Here is a 16,527-nt window from a genome sequence, read left to right on the forward strand (position 1 = left end):
TATCTCTGGAACGTGTCATTTGATTACATGAAGCTTGGCAGGAAGGGAAGGTGATTTGTGGGAGTCAGTGGCTTTACGCGCATTATGTGTCATCAAAAGGAAAAATAAAATCCCAACCTTAGTTTGGGATTTTACAAAAATGGACATACAAAATGGACAAACTAGCTCAGAGAACATCTCAGAAAAATCAACAGGTCAGGATCCCTAATCAAAGAGAGCCAGATTAGCATTACTATGCTCAGTCTCGATGTTCTCCAGATTTGTGAACCTGAGGCACTGTACCCCATGCACATAAACATTGTTTCTCTCTGTTCTTTCACACGCTCCTACCCTCCACACAAACCAGAAATGAAACAACACCAGCTCTCAGAGAAAACTAGGAATTCGTTGGCAACATGTGTTAAAGACACAAACACGTCTTTAAAATGTCCTTAAAGATCTGTAAGTAAAATGGAGGGTCTTAAAGAACATGCTAGTTTCCTTCTGGGCGTTTCTGTATTTCCCAGTTCTGCATAGGTATAATCTCCATGGCAAGGGGTGGGCAACCGCTGTGTACAAATAGCTGTGTCTGTCTCGTTAAGGGCCCTCACCTCAAGGATTGATACTGCAACTAGACCATAAGAGAATCTCACAGAGTGGCTGCAATAACAGGGGTAGAGAACAGGAGCATATTTCTGGGGCAAAGTTTCTTCCCCTCCACACACAAGCTTGTTGTTGTTTAATCCTTCTTTGTGTATATGTGACTCAGCTTACAAAAAAAAATAAAAACAACAACAACAACAACAAAACAACATACTGAGAGGTTGTAGAAATGATTATAGAGTGACAGAAACCATCAGTTCTACCCTGTTTCCACTTGCTGAAATGGAAATTGTTTAGTATTATCTTTAGTAAATGTTTGTATATATTTGCCCTTTCCATGACATTGGAAACTTAGGTTTCTTCCGGATGAACACACACACACACACACACACACACACACACACACACTCACACACAATGACTTCTTATCATGATCAAAGTTATTAGAAGACACTCTTATAAACTGCAGAGAAGCAACAGGCTTCCATACACGGATGCTTCAGATCCTTCCCCTATGCATTTCTCTCAGACCCTTGGAAACCCTGGGGAAACCTTCAAGTCCAAGCACTCTGTGCTTACTTCTGGCCACCACCCTGATCCATTTCCTTCTCAGGGCTTCCTGGCTGCACCAGCTGTTGAAACAGCAGTGCTGCCTCTGTGTGCGTGTATGTGTGTATGGGTCAACCTTTTTATATCTTAACTGCCTGTAAAGTCACTGACTACCACATTCAGACCAAATCCGGAACTTACTTTTCTCCCGGAGACAGAAGTGAGCCTCCCCAGTCTCCCCCGGCCCTGCCCTCCTGGGACTACCACCACCAACTCCCAGGGTTCTTGTCAGCACCAATACCACCGGCTGAAAATGAAAACTGAAAGCAGAGACTAAAGCGTGAGGTAAAATTTGCTTTTTAAAATCTCTTTTCTTGAAGTTTTTGTCTGGCATCTGCAGAGCATTTTGGGCTTCTCCAGTCACTTCCGCTTGGAACACATGCTTGCAATTTAAATACTTTTGCCTAATTCCAATTTTCCCACAGGAAACTCGGTATTGTTATTTATGCTGTGCACAATCTATCAGGCTTTCCGTGATCACTTTTATTTTTCTAGGTTCAACTGGACTCTTCTGAAGCATGCCAGTATTGGGGGTCTTCGTACGAAACTGTAAGCCTCATAAAGGAATAAAGCTGGACTTTATTAGAGTGAAATAAATGGAAGAAATATTCTTTTCTCATTAAAAGAACCATTCAATTTTATTTTTTAATTTATTTTTATAATTTTTAAAAAGATTTTATTTATTTATTTGAGAGAGAGAGGGAAAGAAAAAGAGAGAGAGAGAGCACAAGCAGGGCCAGGGGCAGAGGGAGAAACAGACTCCCCACTGAGCGGGGAGACAGACATGGGGCTCGATCCCAGGATGCTGGGATCATGAGCTGAGCCGAAAGCAGACACCTAACCCACTGAGCCATCCAGGTGCCCCAACCATTAGGTTTTAATGTCAGATATCTCGGTTAGTTTCTCCTAAGAGGGGTGTTGTTTTTCATTTTTCTCTTTTTTTACCATTGATCTTTTTAGAAGCCAATTCTAGACATTGTAATTTTCAGCCTATCCTATCACTCAACTAGGATGACCTGTGGTGTCATGTAGACTATCATATATAACCACATAAAATTCTCAGTTTTTGGTAGGATTTAAAAGATTTTTATAAACTAATTTTTATGATTTTAAAAGTCACTCTTCCAGGGTATCTGGTTCAGTGACATTAGTTATGTTATGTCTTCCAGCCTTACCCCCCTGCATCCATCTTCCCGTGTGATTCTGAACTCATCATCATCCATGGGTCACAACAAGAAGTGCAATTCAGGACTAGTACTCTCAGATTCCTAAATTGGTTACACCCACTTCCTAGATGTGACTAGGATGTATTCAGAATCAGCTGCCTTATTTTCATTTTGTTACTCATATCCATGCTTCTCTGACAACATTTTTGCAGCATGAAAAGCTTGAGGTGTTTGTCAGAGGAAGTTTGCTTTGTCAAAGTAAAATTTCCTTACAAATTGTGAACACCCTGATTTGGATGAGAGAAAATCACAGACACTTCGACTCTGGTGCAGGCCTACCCACAGTAGATTTGCGATATGACCAAGTGCTCAGAACTGGGGAAACTCATCTATTTCTGGTTGCCACTCACTTGTCATGTGTCTTTGAGCAGACTCTCTGAACTTGTTCCTTAATCTCATCCACAAAATGAAAGTAAGACTTATCATCAGGGTGGGTAGCACAGTCAATACCATTTATTTTCTAGAAGACGTTAATTCATTTTGATAAATCATTTATATACACCCTATAGAGAGTAGATGAAAAGTGGCTTAAAGTCATACGTCCCATTTTTCTTGAGCATGCCAATTACTTGGGGACTTTGTTAAAATATAAATTCTGATTCTGGTTTGGGGCCTGAGATGTTGCATTTCTAACAAGCTCTCAGGTAATGCCAATAGCACATGGTGCTTGTACATGAACTGTATTTGAATAGCAATAGTGAATTGATTATATAAATATAAAACAATAGTACAAATAAATCAAAATTAATAAAGAAATGAAAAAGGATGAGTGAAGACATGAATGGACCCAGGAATGATGTTATAAATGTATAAAATAATGTTAACCCCCCACTAAGTGGGGAACAAACTTGTCCACATGATTTGTAGCAGACAGTATAAAAATGGGAACTGTGTCCTCAATATTTATTTGCTTTCCCCTAATAGTCTGTATGTATAATAAGAGTTGGTTAGTGCAATTATACCACTACTAAATTTTATATTCTGGAGCCAAAGAAGAAAAAGAGAGCCTCACTTATTTTCCTCAATTAAAAAAAAAAAGCATCCAAATGATATTTGGGATCAATATTTACCCTTATATAATCTGGGAAGAAACAGTTAGCTAAGAAATTAGTAGAACAAAATGTTTCAAGGAAAACTGTTTTATTGTATGTAACTCAGGTCTAATACCCAAATATACTATGTTGACTTCTGCTGTCACTCATTCCTATATATGTATATTCAAACTGGGAAGTAACACTATCCCCAAGATCTTAGAAGATTCTGAGTGGGACATGCAGGTTCAATCATTCACTCTTTCAGTTCATTCAACATCTACTTCATTCCAAATACAGAGCTTACAGACTTAATTTCACTTCTTTCCACTTCCTGCTTCTGCTGGGTTCCTGACCAATCATATTATTTATTCCTTTCCTGAGGCTGCTGACATATTCCACAGTAACTCATGCTGGAGAATTTCTTCTACTGGACTCTGCCCCTTCACTAACAAGGGACTGCGAAGGCAACCAGACATTTACTACAAAATAGAAGATAATTAAGAAGCTTACAGAAGGCAACAATTTAATATGGAATACTTAATATAATTTTCCTAAAATGCCCTGGCCACTCAGCTTTCATCAGCATTTCACCTCAGGATCTTGCCTTCTCTAAATTTATGCGTGTCTACCCATGCATCTGCTTTTCCATCAATATACTCTTCTTCAGGTCTCTGAAGGACCCAGCTCTTTTACTTTATGAGGAGTAATAAAGATGCAAAATTCTAACTATTTTTACTGTTTTTCTAGCATAAGATGACATATGTTTAAAGACAAACCCATGATTTAATAACAACTTTTCCTGGGGAAACAAAAAGACACATTTTTGTGTGCATACCTATTAACTATAAGATATAAAATTATGATATATAATGCATGCCTTACAATGTAAAATGAAGAAATCTTTGTCCAGATTTCTCTCTTCTAGACTGTTTTTTAGGGGGTGTGTGGAAGAGTTACCTCTAAAACATCAGGCTGTTGTATTAACAAGGTTTTCCTAATAAAAAACATACCTCTTTCTATACAAACTTATTCTAGGGATAACAGTTTAAGCAGCAGCTAGCTTTTAAATTAGGGATTTTGTTTGTAGCTCCCATTATACAAGTAAATATTGAGAGCTTAATAAGTACAGTCACTGTTTAAAGTACCATCAAGGAATTTTGGAATCACCAAATTACTTACAAAATATTTACGTGATAAAACCTCTGGTTGGCAATCTTTGAAGTCCAGTTATAGTTATTTTACTAGCAGCAATAAGAGTTCATCTAAGATATTATATAATTCAGATGGTTATTAATTAAAACGCTATTCATATGTAGTATATATTACGTATTATTGTTGATTGACAGATTCTCTGAAATAAATGGAACAATAGATTATGAAGGATCTTATAACTTCTACATTTTACATTTCCATCTATTTCTAGGATGTTTACATTCTGTGTGTGTGGAGGGAGAGTTGTAAAATGAGAAACAGTGGTTAAAGCAGTTAGAGTTTCACTTACAAAGTTCAGTGGAGATGAAGTGGAAAAAATAAACAATGAATAGCCCTCCGTGATGGCCAATTTTATGTGTCAACTTGATTGGGCCACAGGGAACCCAGATATTTGGTCAAACATTATTCTAGGTTTGTGAGGGTATTTCTGGATGAAATTAACATTTAAATTAGTAGACTGAATAAAGCAGATTGCCTTTTCTAATGAGAATGGGCCTTATCCAATCAGTTGAAAGCCTGAATAGAACAAAAAGGCTGACCTTCCTGGGAATGGGGGAGAATTCATCCTGTCTGACTGTCTTAGATGAGACATCAGTTTTTTTTCTGCCTTCACACTCAAACTGAAGAGTTGGTTGTTCTTGGGTCTCAAACTTGCTGGCCTTCAGATTAGAACTAAACATTAGCAATCCTGGGTTTCCAGTTTGCCATCTACAGATCCGGGGAATTTTCAGTCTTCATAATTACATGAGCCAATTCTTCATAATAATTTCTCTCCAAACATATATATAATATTGGTTCTGTTTCTCTAAAGAACAGAGAATAATAATGTAGTCTTCTCCCAGGACTCAAAAATTTTGGAAGATTTAGAAGAGCAATGAGATTCTAATTCAGAGTTAGTATTATTAGTATGCTTAAGATTAGAATAGTTACTAATCAAAGAGTTTGCAAAGCAATTTTTATTATATATACATATGTACATTATAATATAATGTATATAATGTACAGATGTACATTATATATGTATATATAAAGAGATTTATTATACCTAATTGGTTTATGTAGTTTTACAGGCAGGCAAATTGGAGATCCAGCAAGATAAGTTGGCAAGTTGGAGACCCAGCACAGCTGATGATTTAGTTCCAGTCTGAGACTAAAGGCCTAAGAACCAGGAGAGCTGATGGTGTTTTAGTTTGAAAGCTGTCAGGTACAAGACTCAGGAAAAGTCAATGTTTTAGTACCACTGTGAAGACAGGAAAAAGCCTGATGTCAATTCAAAAATTGTTAGGCAAGAAACATTCTCTCTTATTTGGGGGATGGTCAGCCTTTTTGTTCTATTCGTGCCTTTAACTTTAAGAAGGGCAATCTGCTTTAGTCAGTATACCAATTTAAATATTAATGTAATCCAAAAAAACACTCTCACAGAAATACTCAGAATAATATTTAAGCAAATATCTGGGCATCTCATGGTGCAGTCAAGTCTATCCATAAAATTAACCATTGTAGTTTCTAAGCGAGATGGAGTAACAGGAACTAGATTTACTGTTTTGCATGAAGCAACCAAATGAAAGATAGTGGATAGGAAACAAACAAACAAAAATTGAACCATATGATTTCCCCAGATTACTGCCTTGAAGGAACTCCCAGGCCACACTTCAAGGAGATGATAGCAGACACCCAATAAAAAAATATCAAGCATGCAAAGAGGCAGAAAAAAAGAAACCATAATTTAAAAAAATTATTCAATTGAAAGCAACCTAGAACTAACATGATGTTAGAATTAGCAAATAAAGGCCTTAAAACAGTCACTATAACTGTATTCAATATGCATCAAAAGTTGAGACAATAAAAATATAATCATTTCCAAAATGATATTCTAGAGGTGGAAACTACATCTGAGGTAAAAATGCAATAGGTGGGATTAACATCAGATTACACATTGCAGAAGGAAAGGTTAGTGAACATGAAGGCATAGCAATCGATGTTATTCAAAATGAAACATAAAGGGAGAAAAAGATTGTTAAAAATGAATAGAGCATCAGTGAGCTATGAATAACTATATGTGACCTGGGGTCTCAGAAGGAAAGACAGAAAAATTATTTGAAGAAATGATTGTAAACCCACAATTCCAAGAAGCTCAATAAATCTGAAACATACACACACACACACAAAACTTGTGAAAATGACCACACCAAGGCACATCATAATTCCATTGCTCAAAATCAGTGATATAGAAAAAAAGAAAATCTTAGTCACAGGAATATAAGGCCCAGCATAGAGAATATAATCAGTGATATTATAATAATGTTGTACAGTGACAGATCGTAGCTACACCTCTGAGGAACATAGCTAAGTATAGAGAAATTGAATCACTATGTTGTACACCTGAAATAATGCAACATTGTGTATCAACTACACTAAAAAAAAAAAATTTAAAAAGAAAATCTTAGAAGCAGACAGATAAAACACATGTGTTATGTACAGAAGAACAAAGGTAAGAAAGAATGGATTTCCTAAAAAGAAAAATGAGGTACAACTAAAGTGTAAAGATGAGTGGAAGTTTTATTTTGCTTTAAGTCCAGATAATTCTTAGCATATTTCTGTAAAATCTGATTTTCAATTCTAAGATGTGTAGTTTCATTTCTGTAAAAAGCTTCCAGTAAAGACCTTTGTACTGCTTGTCACTGACCCAGTTGCTGCACTTGCAATCTACAACTTCATAAACACAAAAATGCCCTTTGTATTTAGATCTCTGCATGCCGAGTGTTAAAGGTCAATTTCACTTTATATCAAGTAACAGTGTCTTAAGAATAGCATTAGTTATTCAGCTTCTGATTTTGATCTTCTTTATTTTCCCATGATTGGATTGTCAGAAAATATTCTATTAAGTATTTGTACAACCTGGTACAAAAATGATTTCCCCAAAAGATCTCCTGAGAAAAAATCTGAAGATCATTCATGGCTATCCCATGACCTACGCTTTTGCAAACAACTGGGAAAGGATTGAAGAGTTCCACAGCAGGCCAGATGACATTGTGATAGCCACTTACCCCAAATCAGGTGAGTTTTGTGGACTGACAGATGCAGATCTGGCTTCAGTCTTTGTTCCTTGAAAATCAGCTTCTCTCTCTAAAATCATTATCATCCTATATAAAATTAATATTCCTATCAGTCAGTCTAGCCGTGTACTTTTGAGATAATTTAAAATGAGCATTTGGGGCACAGAAAGGGAAATTGCAGAATTAAGTTTCTAATAGAATGTATTAAGATGGCAGACTACCTGTAGGGACTTTTGCTCCCAGATTCAAGTGATGGTTACAAAAAAATGTTGTCTTTCACTACAGGTACCACTTGGGTTAGTGAAATTGTGGACATGGTTCTAAATAATGGAGATGTTGAAAAATGTAAGCGGGATGTTATAACAGTTAAAGTTCCAATGTTGGAAATGACCATCCCTGGACTAAGAACTTCAGGTAATTTTAAACTACTTGAGAATTATAATTTTTAATATTATTATTTTTTAAATTTTTATTATTTTTTTAAATTCAAAACCAGATTTTCTTTTTAATTTAATTTCAGTTAGCCAACATTAGTTCTCGATGTAGTGTTCAATGATTCATTAGTTGCTTATAACACCCGGTGCTCATCACATCACATGCCCTTCTTAACACCCATCACCTAATTCCCCCAACCCACACCCACCTCCCCTCCAGCAGTCCTGTTTGTTTCCCCAAGTCAAGAGTCTCTCATGGTTTGTCTCTCTCTCTCATTTCCTCCCATTCAGTTTTCCCTCCCTTCCCCTATCATCCTCTGCACTACTTCTTATATTCAACGTATGAGTGAAACCATACAATATTTGTCTTTCTCTGATTGACTTATTTCACTTAGCATAATACCCTCCAGGTCCATCCATGTCAATGTAAATGATAGGTATTCATCCTCTCTGATGGCTGAGTAATATTCCATTGTATATATGAACCACATCTTCTTTATCCATTCATCTGTTGAAGGACATCTCGGCTACTTCCACAGTTTGGCTATTGTGGACATTGCTGCTATGAACATTGGGGTGCATATGGCCCGTCTTTTCACTACATCTGTATCTTTGGGGTAAATATCTAGTAGTGCAATTGCTGGGTTGTAGAGTAGCTCTATTTTCAACTTCTTGAGTTGTCTCAAGAAGATTGCCTAATTTGTTGGCATATACTTGCTCATCATATGTTCTTAAAATTGTATTTCCTTGGTGTTGGTTATGATCTCTCCCCTTTCATTCATGATTTTACTAATTTGGGTCCTTTCTCTTTTCTTTTGGATAAGTCTGGCCAGAGGTTTATAGATCTGTTTTCCAGAGTGGCTGCACCAGCTTGCATTCCCACCAATAGTGTAAGGGGGTTCCCCTTTCTCCACATCCTTGCTAACATTTGTCCCTGTCTTATTAATTTTAGCTGTTCTAAATGGTGTAAGGTGGTATCTCATTGTGGTTTTGATTTGTATTTCCCTGATGACAAGTGATGTGGAGCATTTTTTCAAGTGTCTGTTGGCCATTTGGATGTCTTCTTTGGAGAAGTATCTGTTCATGTCTTCTGCCTGTTTCTTGACTGGATTATTTGTTTTGTGGATGTTGAGTTTGATAAGGTCTTTATAGATCTTGGATACCAGACCTTGACCTGTAATGTCATTTGCAAATATCTCCTCCCATTCCATAGGTTGCCTTTTAGTTTTATTGACTGTTTCCTTTGCCATGCAGAAGTGTTTAATCTTAAGTCCCAATAGTTCATTTTTGCCCTTGCTTTCCTTGCCTTTGGTGATGTTTCTAGGAAGAATTTGCTGTGGCTGAGGTCAAAGAGGTTGTTGCCTGTGTTCTCCTCAAGGATTTTGATGGATTCCTGTCTCACATTTAGGTTTTTCATCCATTTTGAGTCTATTTTTGTGTGTGGTATAAGGAAGTGGTTCAGTTTCATTCTTCTGCATATGGCTGTCCAATTTTCCCAGCATCATTTATTGAAGAAACTGTCTTTTTTCCATTGGATATTCTTTCCTGCTTTGTCAAAGATTAGTTGACCATAGAGTTGAGTGTGTAGATTGTTCTGGGCAGCACAGACATTTTCACAATGTTTATTCTTCCAATCCATGATCATGGAATGTTTTTCCATCTTTTTGTGTCTTCCTCAATTTCTTTCATAAGTGTTCTGTAGTTTCTAGAGTACAGATGCTTTCCCTCTTTGGTTAGGTTTATTCCTAGGTATCTTATGGTTTTTGGTGCAATTGTAAATGGGATCGATTCCTTAATTTTTCTTTCTTCAGTCACTTTGTTAGTGTATAAAAATGCAACTGATTTCTGTGCATTGATTTTTTTTATCCTGCCATGTTGCTGAGTTCCTGTATGAGTTCTAGCAATTTTGGAGTGAAGTGTTTTGGGTTTTCCAAATAAAGTATCATGAAATCATCAAAGAGTGAGAGTTTGACTTCTTCTTTGCAAATTTGAATGCCTTTTATTTCTTTTTGTTAGATGATTGCTGAGGTCAGGACTTCTAGTACTATGTTGAACAAAAGTGATGAGAGTGGGCATCCCTGTCGTGTTCCTGACCTTAAGGGAAGAGCTATCAGTTTTTCCCCACTGAGAATGACATTTGCTGTGGGCTTTTCATAGATGGTTTATGATATTGAGGTGTGTTCCCTTTATCCCTATGCTTTGAAGAGTTTTAATCAAGAAAGGATGCCGTATTTTGTCAAATGCTTTTTCTGTATCAGTTGAGAGGATCATATGGTTCTTGTCTTTTCTTTTATTAATGTGATCTATCATGTTGATTGATTTGTGAATGTTGAACCACCTTTGCAGTCCAGGAATAAATCCCACTTGGTCATGATGAATAATCCTGTTAATTGGATTGGATCCCCTTGGCTAGTATCTTGGTGAGAATTTTTGCATCCATCAGGGATATTGGTCTGTAATTCTCCTTTTTGTTGGGGGTATTTGTCTGGTTTGGGGATCAAGGTAATGCTGGCCTCATAGAACAAGTTTGGAAGTTTTCCTTCCATTTCTATTTTTTTGAAACAGCTTCAGTGGAATAGGTATTAGTTCTTCCTTAAATGTTTGGTAGAGTTCCCCTGGGAAGCCATCTGGCCCTGGACTCTTGTTTTTTTGGGAGGTTTTTGATTACTGCTTCAATTTCTTTGCTGGTTATTGGTCTGTCAGTTTTTCTACCTCTTCCTGTTTCAGTCTTGGTAGTTTACAAATTTCCAGGAATGCATCCATTTCTTCCAGATTGCCTAATTTGTTGGCGTATACTTGCTCATAATATCTTCTTAAAATTGTATTTCCTTGGTGTTGGTTATGATCTCTCCCCTTTCATTCATGATTTTACTAATTTGGGTCCTTTCTCTTTTCTTTTGGATAAGTCTGGCCAGAGGTTTATCGATCTTATTAATTCTTTCAAAGAACCAGCTTCTAGTTGTGTTGATCTGTTCTACTATTTTTCTGGTTTCTATTTCATTGATTTCTGCTCTAATCTTCATTATTTCTCTTCTCCTGCTGGGTTTAGGCTTTATTTCCTGCTCTTTCTCAGAGTCCTTTAGGTGTAAGGGTAGCTTGTGTTTTGGGATTTTTTTAAGTTTTCAGAGTGGCTTGTATTGCAATGTCCTTCCTTTAGGACTGCCTTTGCTGTATCCCAGAGATTTTGAACTGATATGTTTTCATTCTCATTAGTTTCCATGAATTTTTTAAGTTCTTCTTTAATTTCCTGGTTGACCCATTCATTCTTTAGTAGGATGATCTTTAACCTCCAAGTGCTGGAGTTCCTTCCAAATTTCCTCTTATGATTGAATCCAAGTTTCAAAGCATTGTGGTCTGAAAATATGCAGGGAATAGTCTCAGTCTTTTGGTATTGGTTGAGAACTGATTTGTGAACCAGTATGTGATCTATTCTGGAGAAAGTTCCATGTGCACTGGAGAAGAATGAGTATTCTGTTGTTTTAGGTAGAGTGTTCTGTATATCTCTGTGAAGTCCATCTGGTCCAGCATGTCATTCAAAGCCTTTGTTTCTTTGTTGTTCTGCTTAGATGATCTGTCCATTGCTGTGAGTGGGATGTTGAAGTCCCTACTATTAATGTATTATTATCAAAGTGTTTCTTTATTTTGGTTATTAATTGGTTTATATGATTGGCTTCTCCCATGTTGGGGGCATAAATATTTACAATTGTTAGATCTTCGTGTTGGATAGACCCTTTAAAGATGATATAGTGTACCTCTACATCTCTTACTACAGGGTTTGGTTTAAAGTCTAATTTGTCTGATATGAGGATTGCTACCCCAGCTTTCTTTTGAGGTCCATTAGTGTGGTAAATAGTTCTCCACCACCTCACTTTCAGTCTGGAGGTGACTTTATATCTAAAATGAGTCTCTTGTAGACTGCATATGGATGGATCTTGCTTTTTTATCCAACCTGATACCCCGTGTCTTTTGATTGGAGCATTTAGCCTATTTACATTCAGAGTAACCATTGAAAGATATGAATTTAGTGCCATTGTATTGCTTGTAAAGTCCCTGTTTTGTAGTTTGTCTCTGTTTCTTTCTGGTCTATGTTACTCTCGGGGTCCATCTTCACTTACAGTATCCCCCTTAATATTTCTTGTATGGCTGGATTGGTGGTCACATCTTCTTTCAGTTTCTGTCTGTCTTGGAAGCTCTTTGTCTCTCCTTCCATTCTGAATGGCAGCCTTGCTGGATAAAGTATTCTTGGCTGCATGTTCTTCTCATTTAGTATCCTGACTATATCAACCCATCTCTTTCTGGCCTGCCAAGTTTCTGTGTATAAGTCTGATGTTATTCTGATGTTCCTGCCTCCATATATAAGGAACCTCCTCTCCCAAGCGGCTCTCAGGATAGCTTCTTTTTCTCTAAAATTTGCAAGCTTCACTATTATATATCAGGGTATTGATCTATTTTTATTGATTTTGGGAGGGGTCCTCTGCCTCTTGGACATAAATGCTTGTTTCCTTCCCCAGATTAGGGAAATTCTCAGCTATGAGAATTATATATACTACATACATACCTATGAGAATCAAATATGCCTTCTGGCACCCCACCCCCTCAGGCACCCCAATAATTCTAACTTTTTTTTCTTTTCAGGTCATCAAATTCTTGAAGACTTCCTTCATGAGCTCTGAGTTTTCTCTCTCTTTTTCCTCAACTTTCTTCCTTTCCATCAGCCTGTCCTCTGGAACACTATTCTCTCTTCTGCCTCATTTACTCTAGGTGTTAGAGCATCCAATTTAGATTGCATCTCAGTTATAGCATTTTTAAGTTTGGCCTGATTAGATCTCATTTCTGCCCTTAGAGATTCTCTACTGTCATTTATGCTTTTTTCAATCCTCGCTATTAACTGTATAATGGCAATCCTGAATTCCATCTCTGACATCTTACTTATATCCATATCTATTATCTCTATGCCAGAGAACATTGCCTCTGGTTCTTTCTTTTGTTGTGAATTTCTCCTTCTAGTCATTTTGCCCATGCCTAGGATGAGTGAGCAAAGTCCAAAATAACCATGACCCAAGCAAAATATACCCTAGACAAATCTGAAGTGGTTGGAAACCACAACAGAAAAGCAAACTAAACCAAACCAAAACAAAACAAAACAAAACAAAAAAAAGGAAGTGGGGAGAGAGACTATAATCTCATAGGGTGGACAAAGCAGGGTGATCCACTTGTTCCTTATTGAATATTGATCTGTGTGTTAGACACTACATCCCAAAATTGCAAAGAAAGCAAAACTTATATATATACAAATAAAATTGAATAGAGTGGGAGAAAAAGACTAAAATGAAGCATGTATCTATAAAATGTAGATGTAAAAGATAAAAGTTAAAAAGTGACTTACAAACATAAGTTGGTAAAATAAGAATCTAGTTGAAATGGGGAAAAGGTAAAAAAAAAGAAATGGAAAATTTTAGACTGAAAGATAAACGAATTGTGAGAAAACACGGGGAAATTAATATACTATTTTCCCCGGGTACTGGAATTTTACAGTCTTGTGGGATCCATAAACTTGTCCACCTTTCTTCCAGTCTGTTTTCTGGGGGAGGGGCCTGCTGTGCTGCTCTTCAGGTGTCTTTGCCTTGGCAGAGTTGCCCCACCCCTTGCCAGGGGGCTGGGCTCAGTGTAAGCTGGTCCTCTGTGTGGCTTTTGTCCCTGGAGGCTTTCTGCCCCTCTTTAGAGGATCAGAGTAAAAATGGCCATGCCCAGATCTCTGGCTCAGAGCTGAAAGATCGCGTTCCCACTTCTTCAATAAACCCTCTGGGACAAACAGTTCTCACTTTTGTGTATGCCAAACTCTGCAGACTCTTGTGGTACAAGCCCACTGTAATCCACCCTGCCACACCGGAGGGAGTCCCAGGGACCTGCGAGCATCACTACCTTTTGGGACTGCGAGCGGTTGCAGGCTTGTACATGTACCCTGTCCCTGCTCCCAGGCCATGGCTGGGTGTCGCCTACTGTCCTTTCTGGGGCCACCGCCACCCTGAAAGCTGTTGCCCAGTTGTGGGCGCAGCCATTTCACCCCTCCCAGGAAATGGTAAATGGCCTGTGAGTCCCAGTCCTTTTCAGAGTGTGCAGGCAGAGAGCGGTCACCCGACTGGCCCTGCTCAGGGCTTATGGCAACCTGAGCTGAAAGTCCCCTCCTGGGCTCACTGACCATAACCAGTTTCCCTGCTCCACTGCTTGGGCCATCTACTGGTTCAGGCACCCCTGTTCGTTCTGTCATCTGGAATTTTGAGACCACAATGACTTACCTAGAATTCTGCCCTTTTCATCCCTTGAGCCCCTTTCAGAAAGGGATGTCTCTCACTGGAGCAGATTTCTAAGGGTTCGATTTTGTGGTCCAGTATTATATCACTTTCCTGTAACCAGCTTATGGAGGCTCCCTTCCTGCTCCATTTATCTTCCAATATCTCCCCATAGATTCATGACTCCATACCTCCTACCTTGCAAAAAGCAGTTGCTTTTCTACTTGTAGAGTTCTAGATATATTTTCTTACATCTCAGGCTGAATTTGTGGGTGTTCAGAATGGTTTGATAGATATCCAACTAAATTCAGGGGACCAGATGAAACGATGTCCCCTACTCTTCTGCTATCTTGCCTCTGCCTTATATTATTTATATAGCACATTAATTATTGTATTTGTGATTTACATTCAAAGAAAATGGAGTAAACTTGGTAACATAAAATGGAAGTTTGTAAGCAGTACAATCACCAAGACGTATAGAGAAACTGTAGTTTAATTCATTGTACATCCAAGTATGATGACCTAAGATGAAAGAGTTTTGTTGTAGAAAATAACTAAAAATTTGGTTAACAACTTAAAAAATGTTCCTTATTTTTTATTGACTTTTGTTGTATAGAATGTGGTAGATTAGATTAATAAGTTCCTAGTTTAGGACATTGCTGTAGTTAAGTAAGTAAGGAAGTACCAACACCTCTCAAACATAAAATTTATTATTAATACAATTCATATTTCATTCCACAAATATTTATTGAGTGCTTCCAAAGAATTATGCACTGTGCTATGGGCTAGATATAAAATGATTAGTAAATTCAGTGATTAATAAATTCAAGGAGTTTACAGTAATATCATGCCATTAAATAAGTAAATAAACTAATAATACGTGAATATTTTTAGGCTCATGTACCCAAAGAATAGGGAACAACAAGAGAGTTTACTTTAGATTGGATATTTAGGGATATCTACTCTGAATTGAGATGTAGAGCTATGCACATAGTTGGAGAAAACATATTTCATGAAGGTGAGTATTAGGTATGAAGGCTTAGATACAGAAAGACCCTGGTGTAGTCTAGGAACCGAACAACAACAATGAAAGGGGAAAAGTGAGATAAAACCACTGGAGACTAGACAGGGACAGATCATGTAGGGCGTGTAATTTTCAAGAACTATTCAGTGATCTAAAAGAGAATCAGGAGTATGGTGTTCGGTAGGCAAGTAAGAAGGGCTCAAGAAGTGAGACCTAGCCTTCAAATGCTGCTAGAAACCTGGGATAAGAAGACAGAAGTATGGTGGTGAATGTTATTTCAATTTAAAGAGCAGAATCTAAATTCCCTTCCCTACCAGAGCTATTTACTTCCATAGGCAGAGAAGAACCAGCTGAGAGGTGTCATTCCTTCCATGTGGTTGCCTGAAGTCAGAGCAAATGATGAATCTTGGAGCTAAAATAATTATTCTGGGATAAGCAAACGAAGTGAGTGCAAGAATGAGATAAGACTCCAGAGCCATTAAAAAAGTAGGAAATGAAAAAGTGATAGAATCAAGGTAATTGGGGTGGGGGAGTCAGTCCCACTGGTGGGAAATGGGGGTTAAAGGTGCAGAGTGAGGCTGTGTAGCATCACCATAGAGTGAGTAAGTGAGAGTCAGCAGGTAAAAGAGGGTAAATTGTCACTGAGATTTACTCTGGAGCCTGAATATGAATGTGTGTAATATTATTACATATTCCTAACATTCATATTTGTGCAATAAAGGATTGATTTAAAGACCTTACATGGCAAAACAATTACAACCTAGAGTTTGGGAAATCTTTCAGCGAAGTTGAGGGAATGAAGAAGAGCAACAGATAAGGGGAAAACATCATTAAAAAAATGTAAAAGTTCATGTCATGGGCATTGAGGAATAGTGGGTTGTGGAAGATGATTTCTCATTTCTATGCTGGATAAAGTGGCTGTAGTTACCAAGTTAGTAGTAGCATAATAAAATACTTGGTGGAATTTTATAGGTGTATAATTAATGTTTCCATATAAAACTGAAGATACCCAATTAAATTTGAAATTCAGATAAATAGCTATTTTACTTAGCATAAGTGT

The 16,527-nt window shown here is 37.5% G+C and overlaps 1 protein-coding gene across 1 annotated transcript in view; it reads left to right on the forward strand.

Moving 5' to 3' along the window:
* Positions 1–7,412: 7,412 nt before the first annotated feature.
* LOC110591481 (sulfotransferase family cytosolic 1B member 1) overlaps positions 7,413–16,527 on the forward strand; it is a 23,586-nt gene continuing 14,471 nt past the window's right edge. Inside the window, exons 1-2 of the mRNA XM_021702403.1 lie at positions 7,413–7,720; positions 8,005–8,133. Of these exons, the coding sequence (XP_021558078.1) occupies positions 7,573–7,720; positions 8,005–8,133 (277 nt within the window). The 5' untranslated portion in view covers positions 7,413–7,572. The remainder of the gene's footprint in view (positions 7,721–8,004; positions 8,134–16,527) is intronic.

This window comes from Neomonachus schauinslandi, chromosome 2 (genome assembly GCF_002201575.2).
Source record: "Neomonachus schauinslandi chromosome 2, ASM220157v2, whole genome shotgun sequence".
Lineage (NCBI taxonomy): Eukaryota > Metazoa > Chordata > Mammalia > Carnivora > Phocidae > Neomonachus > Neomonachus schauinslandi.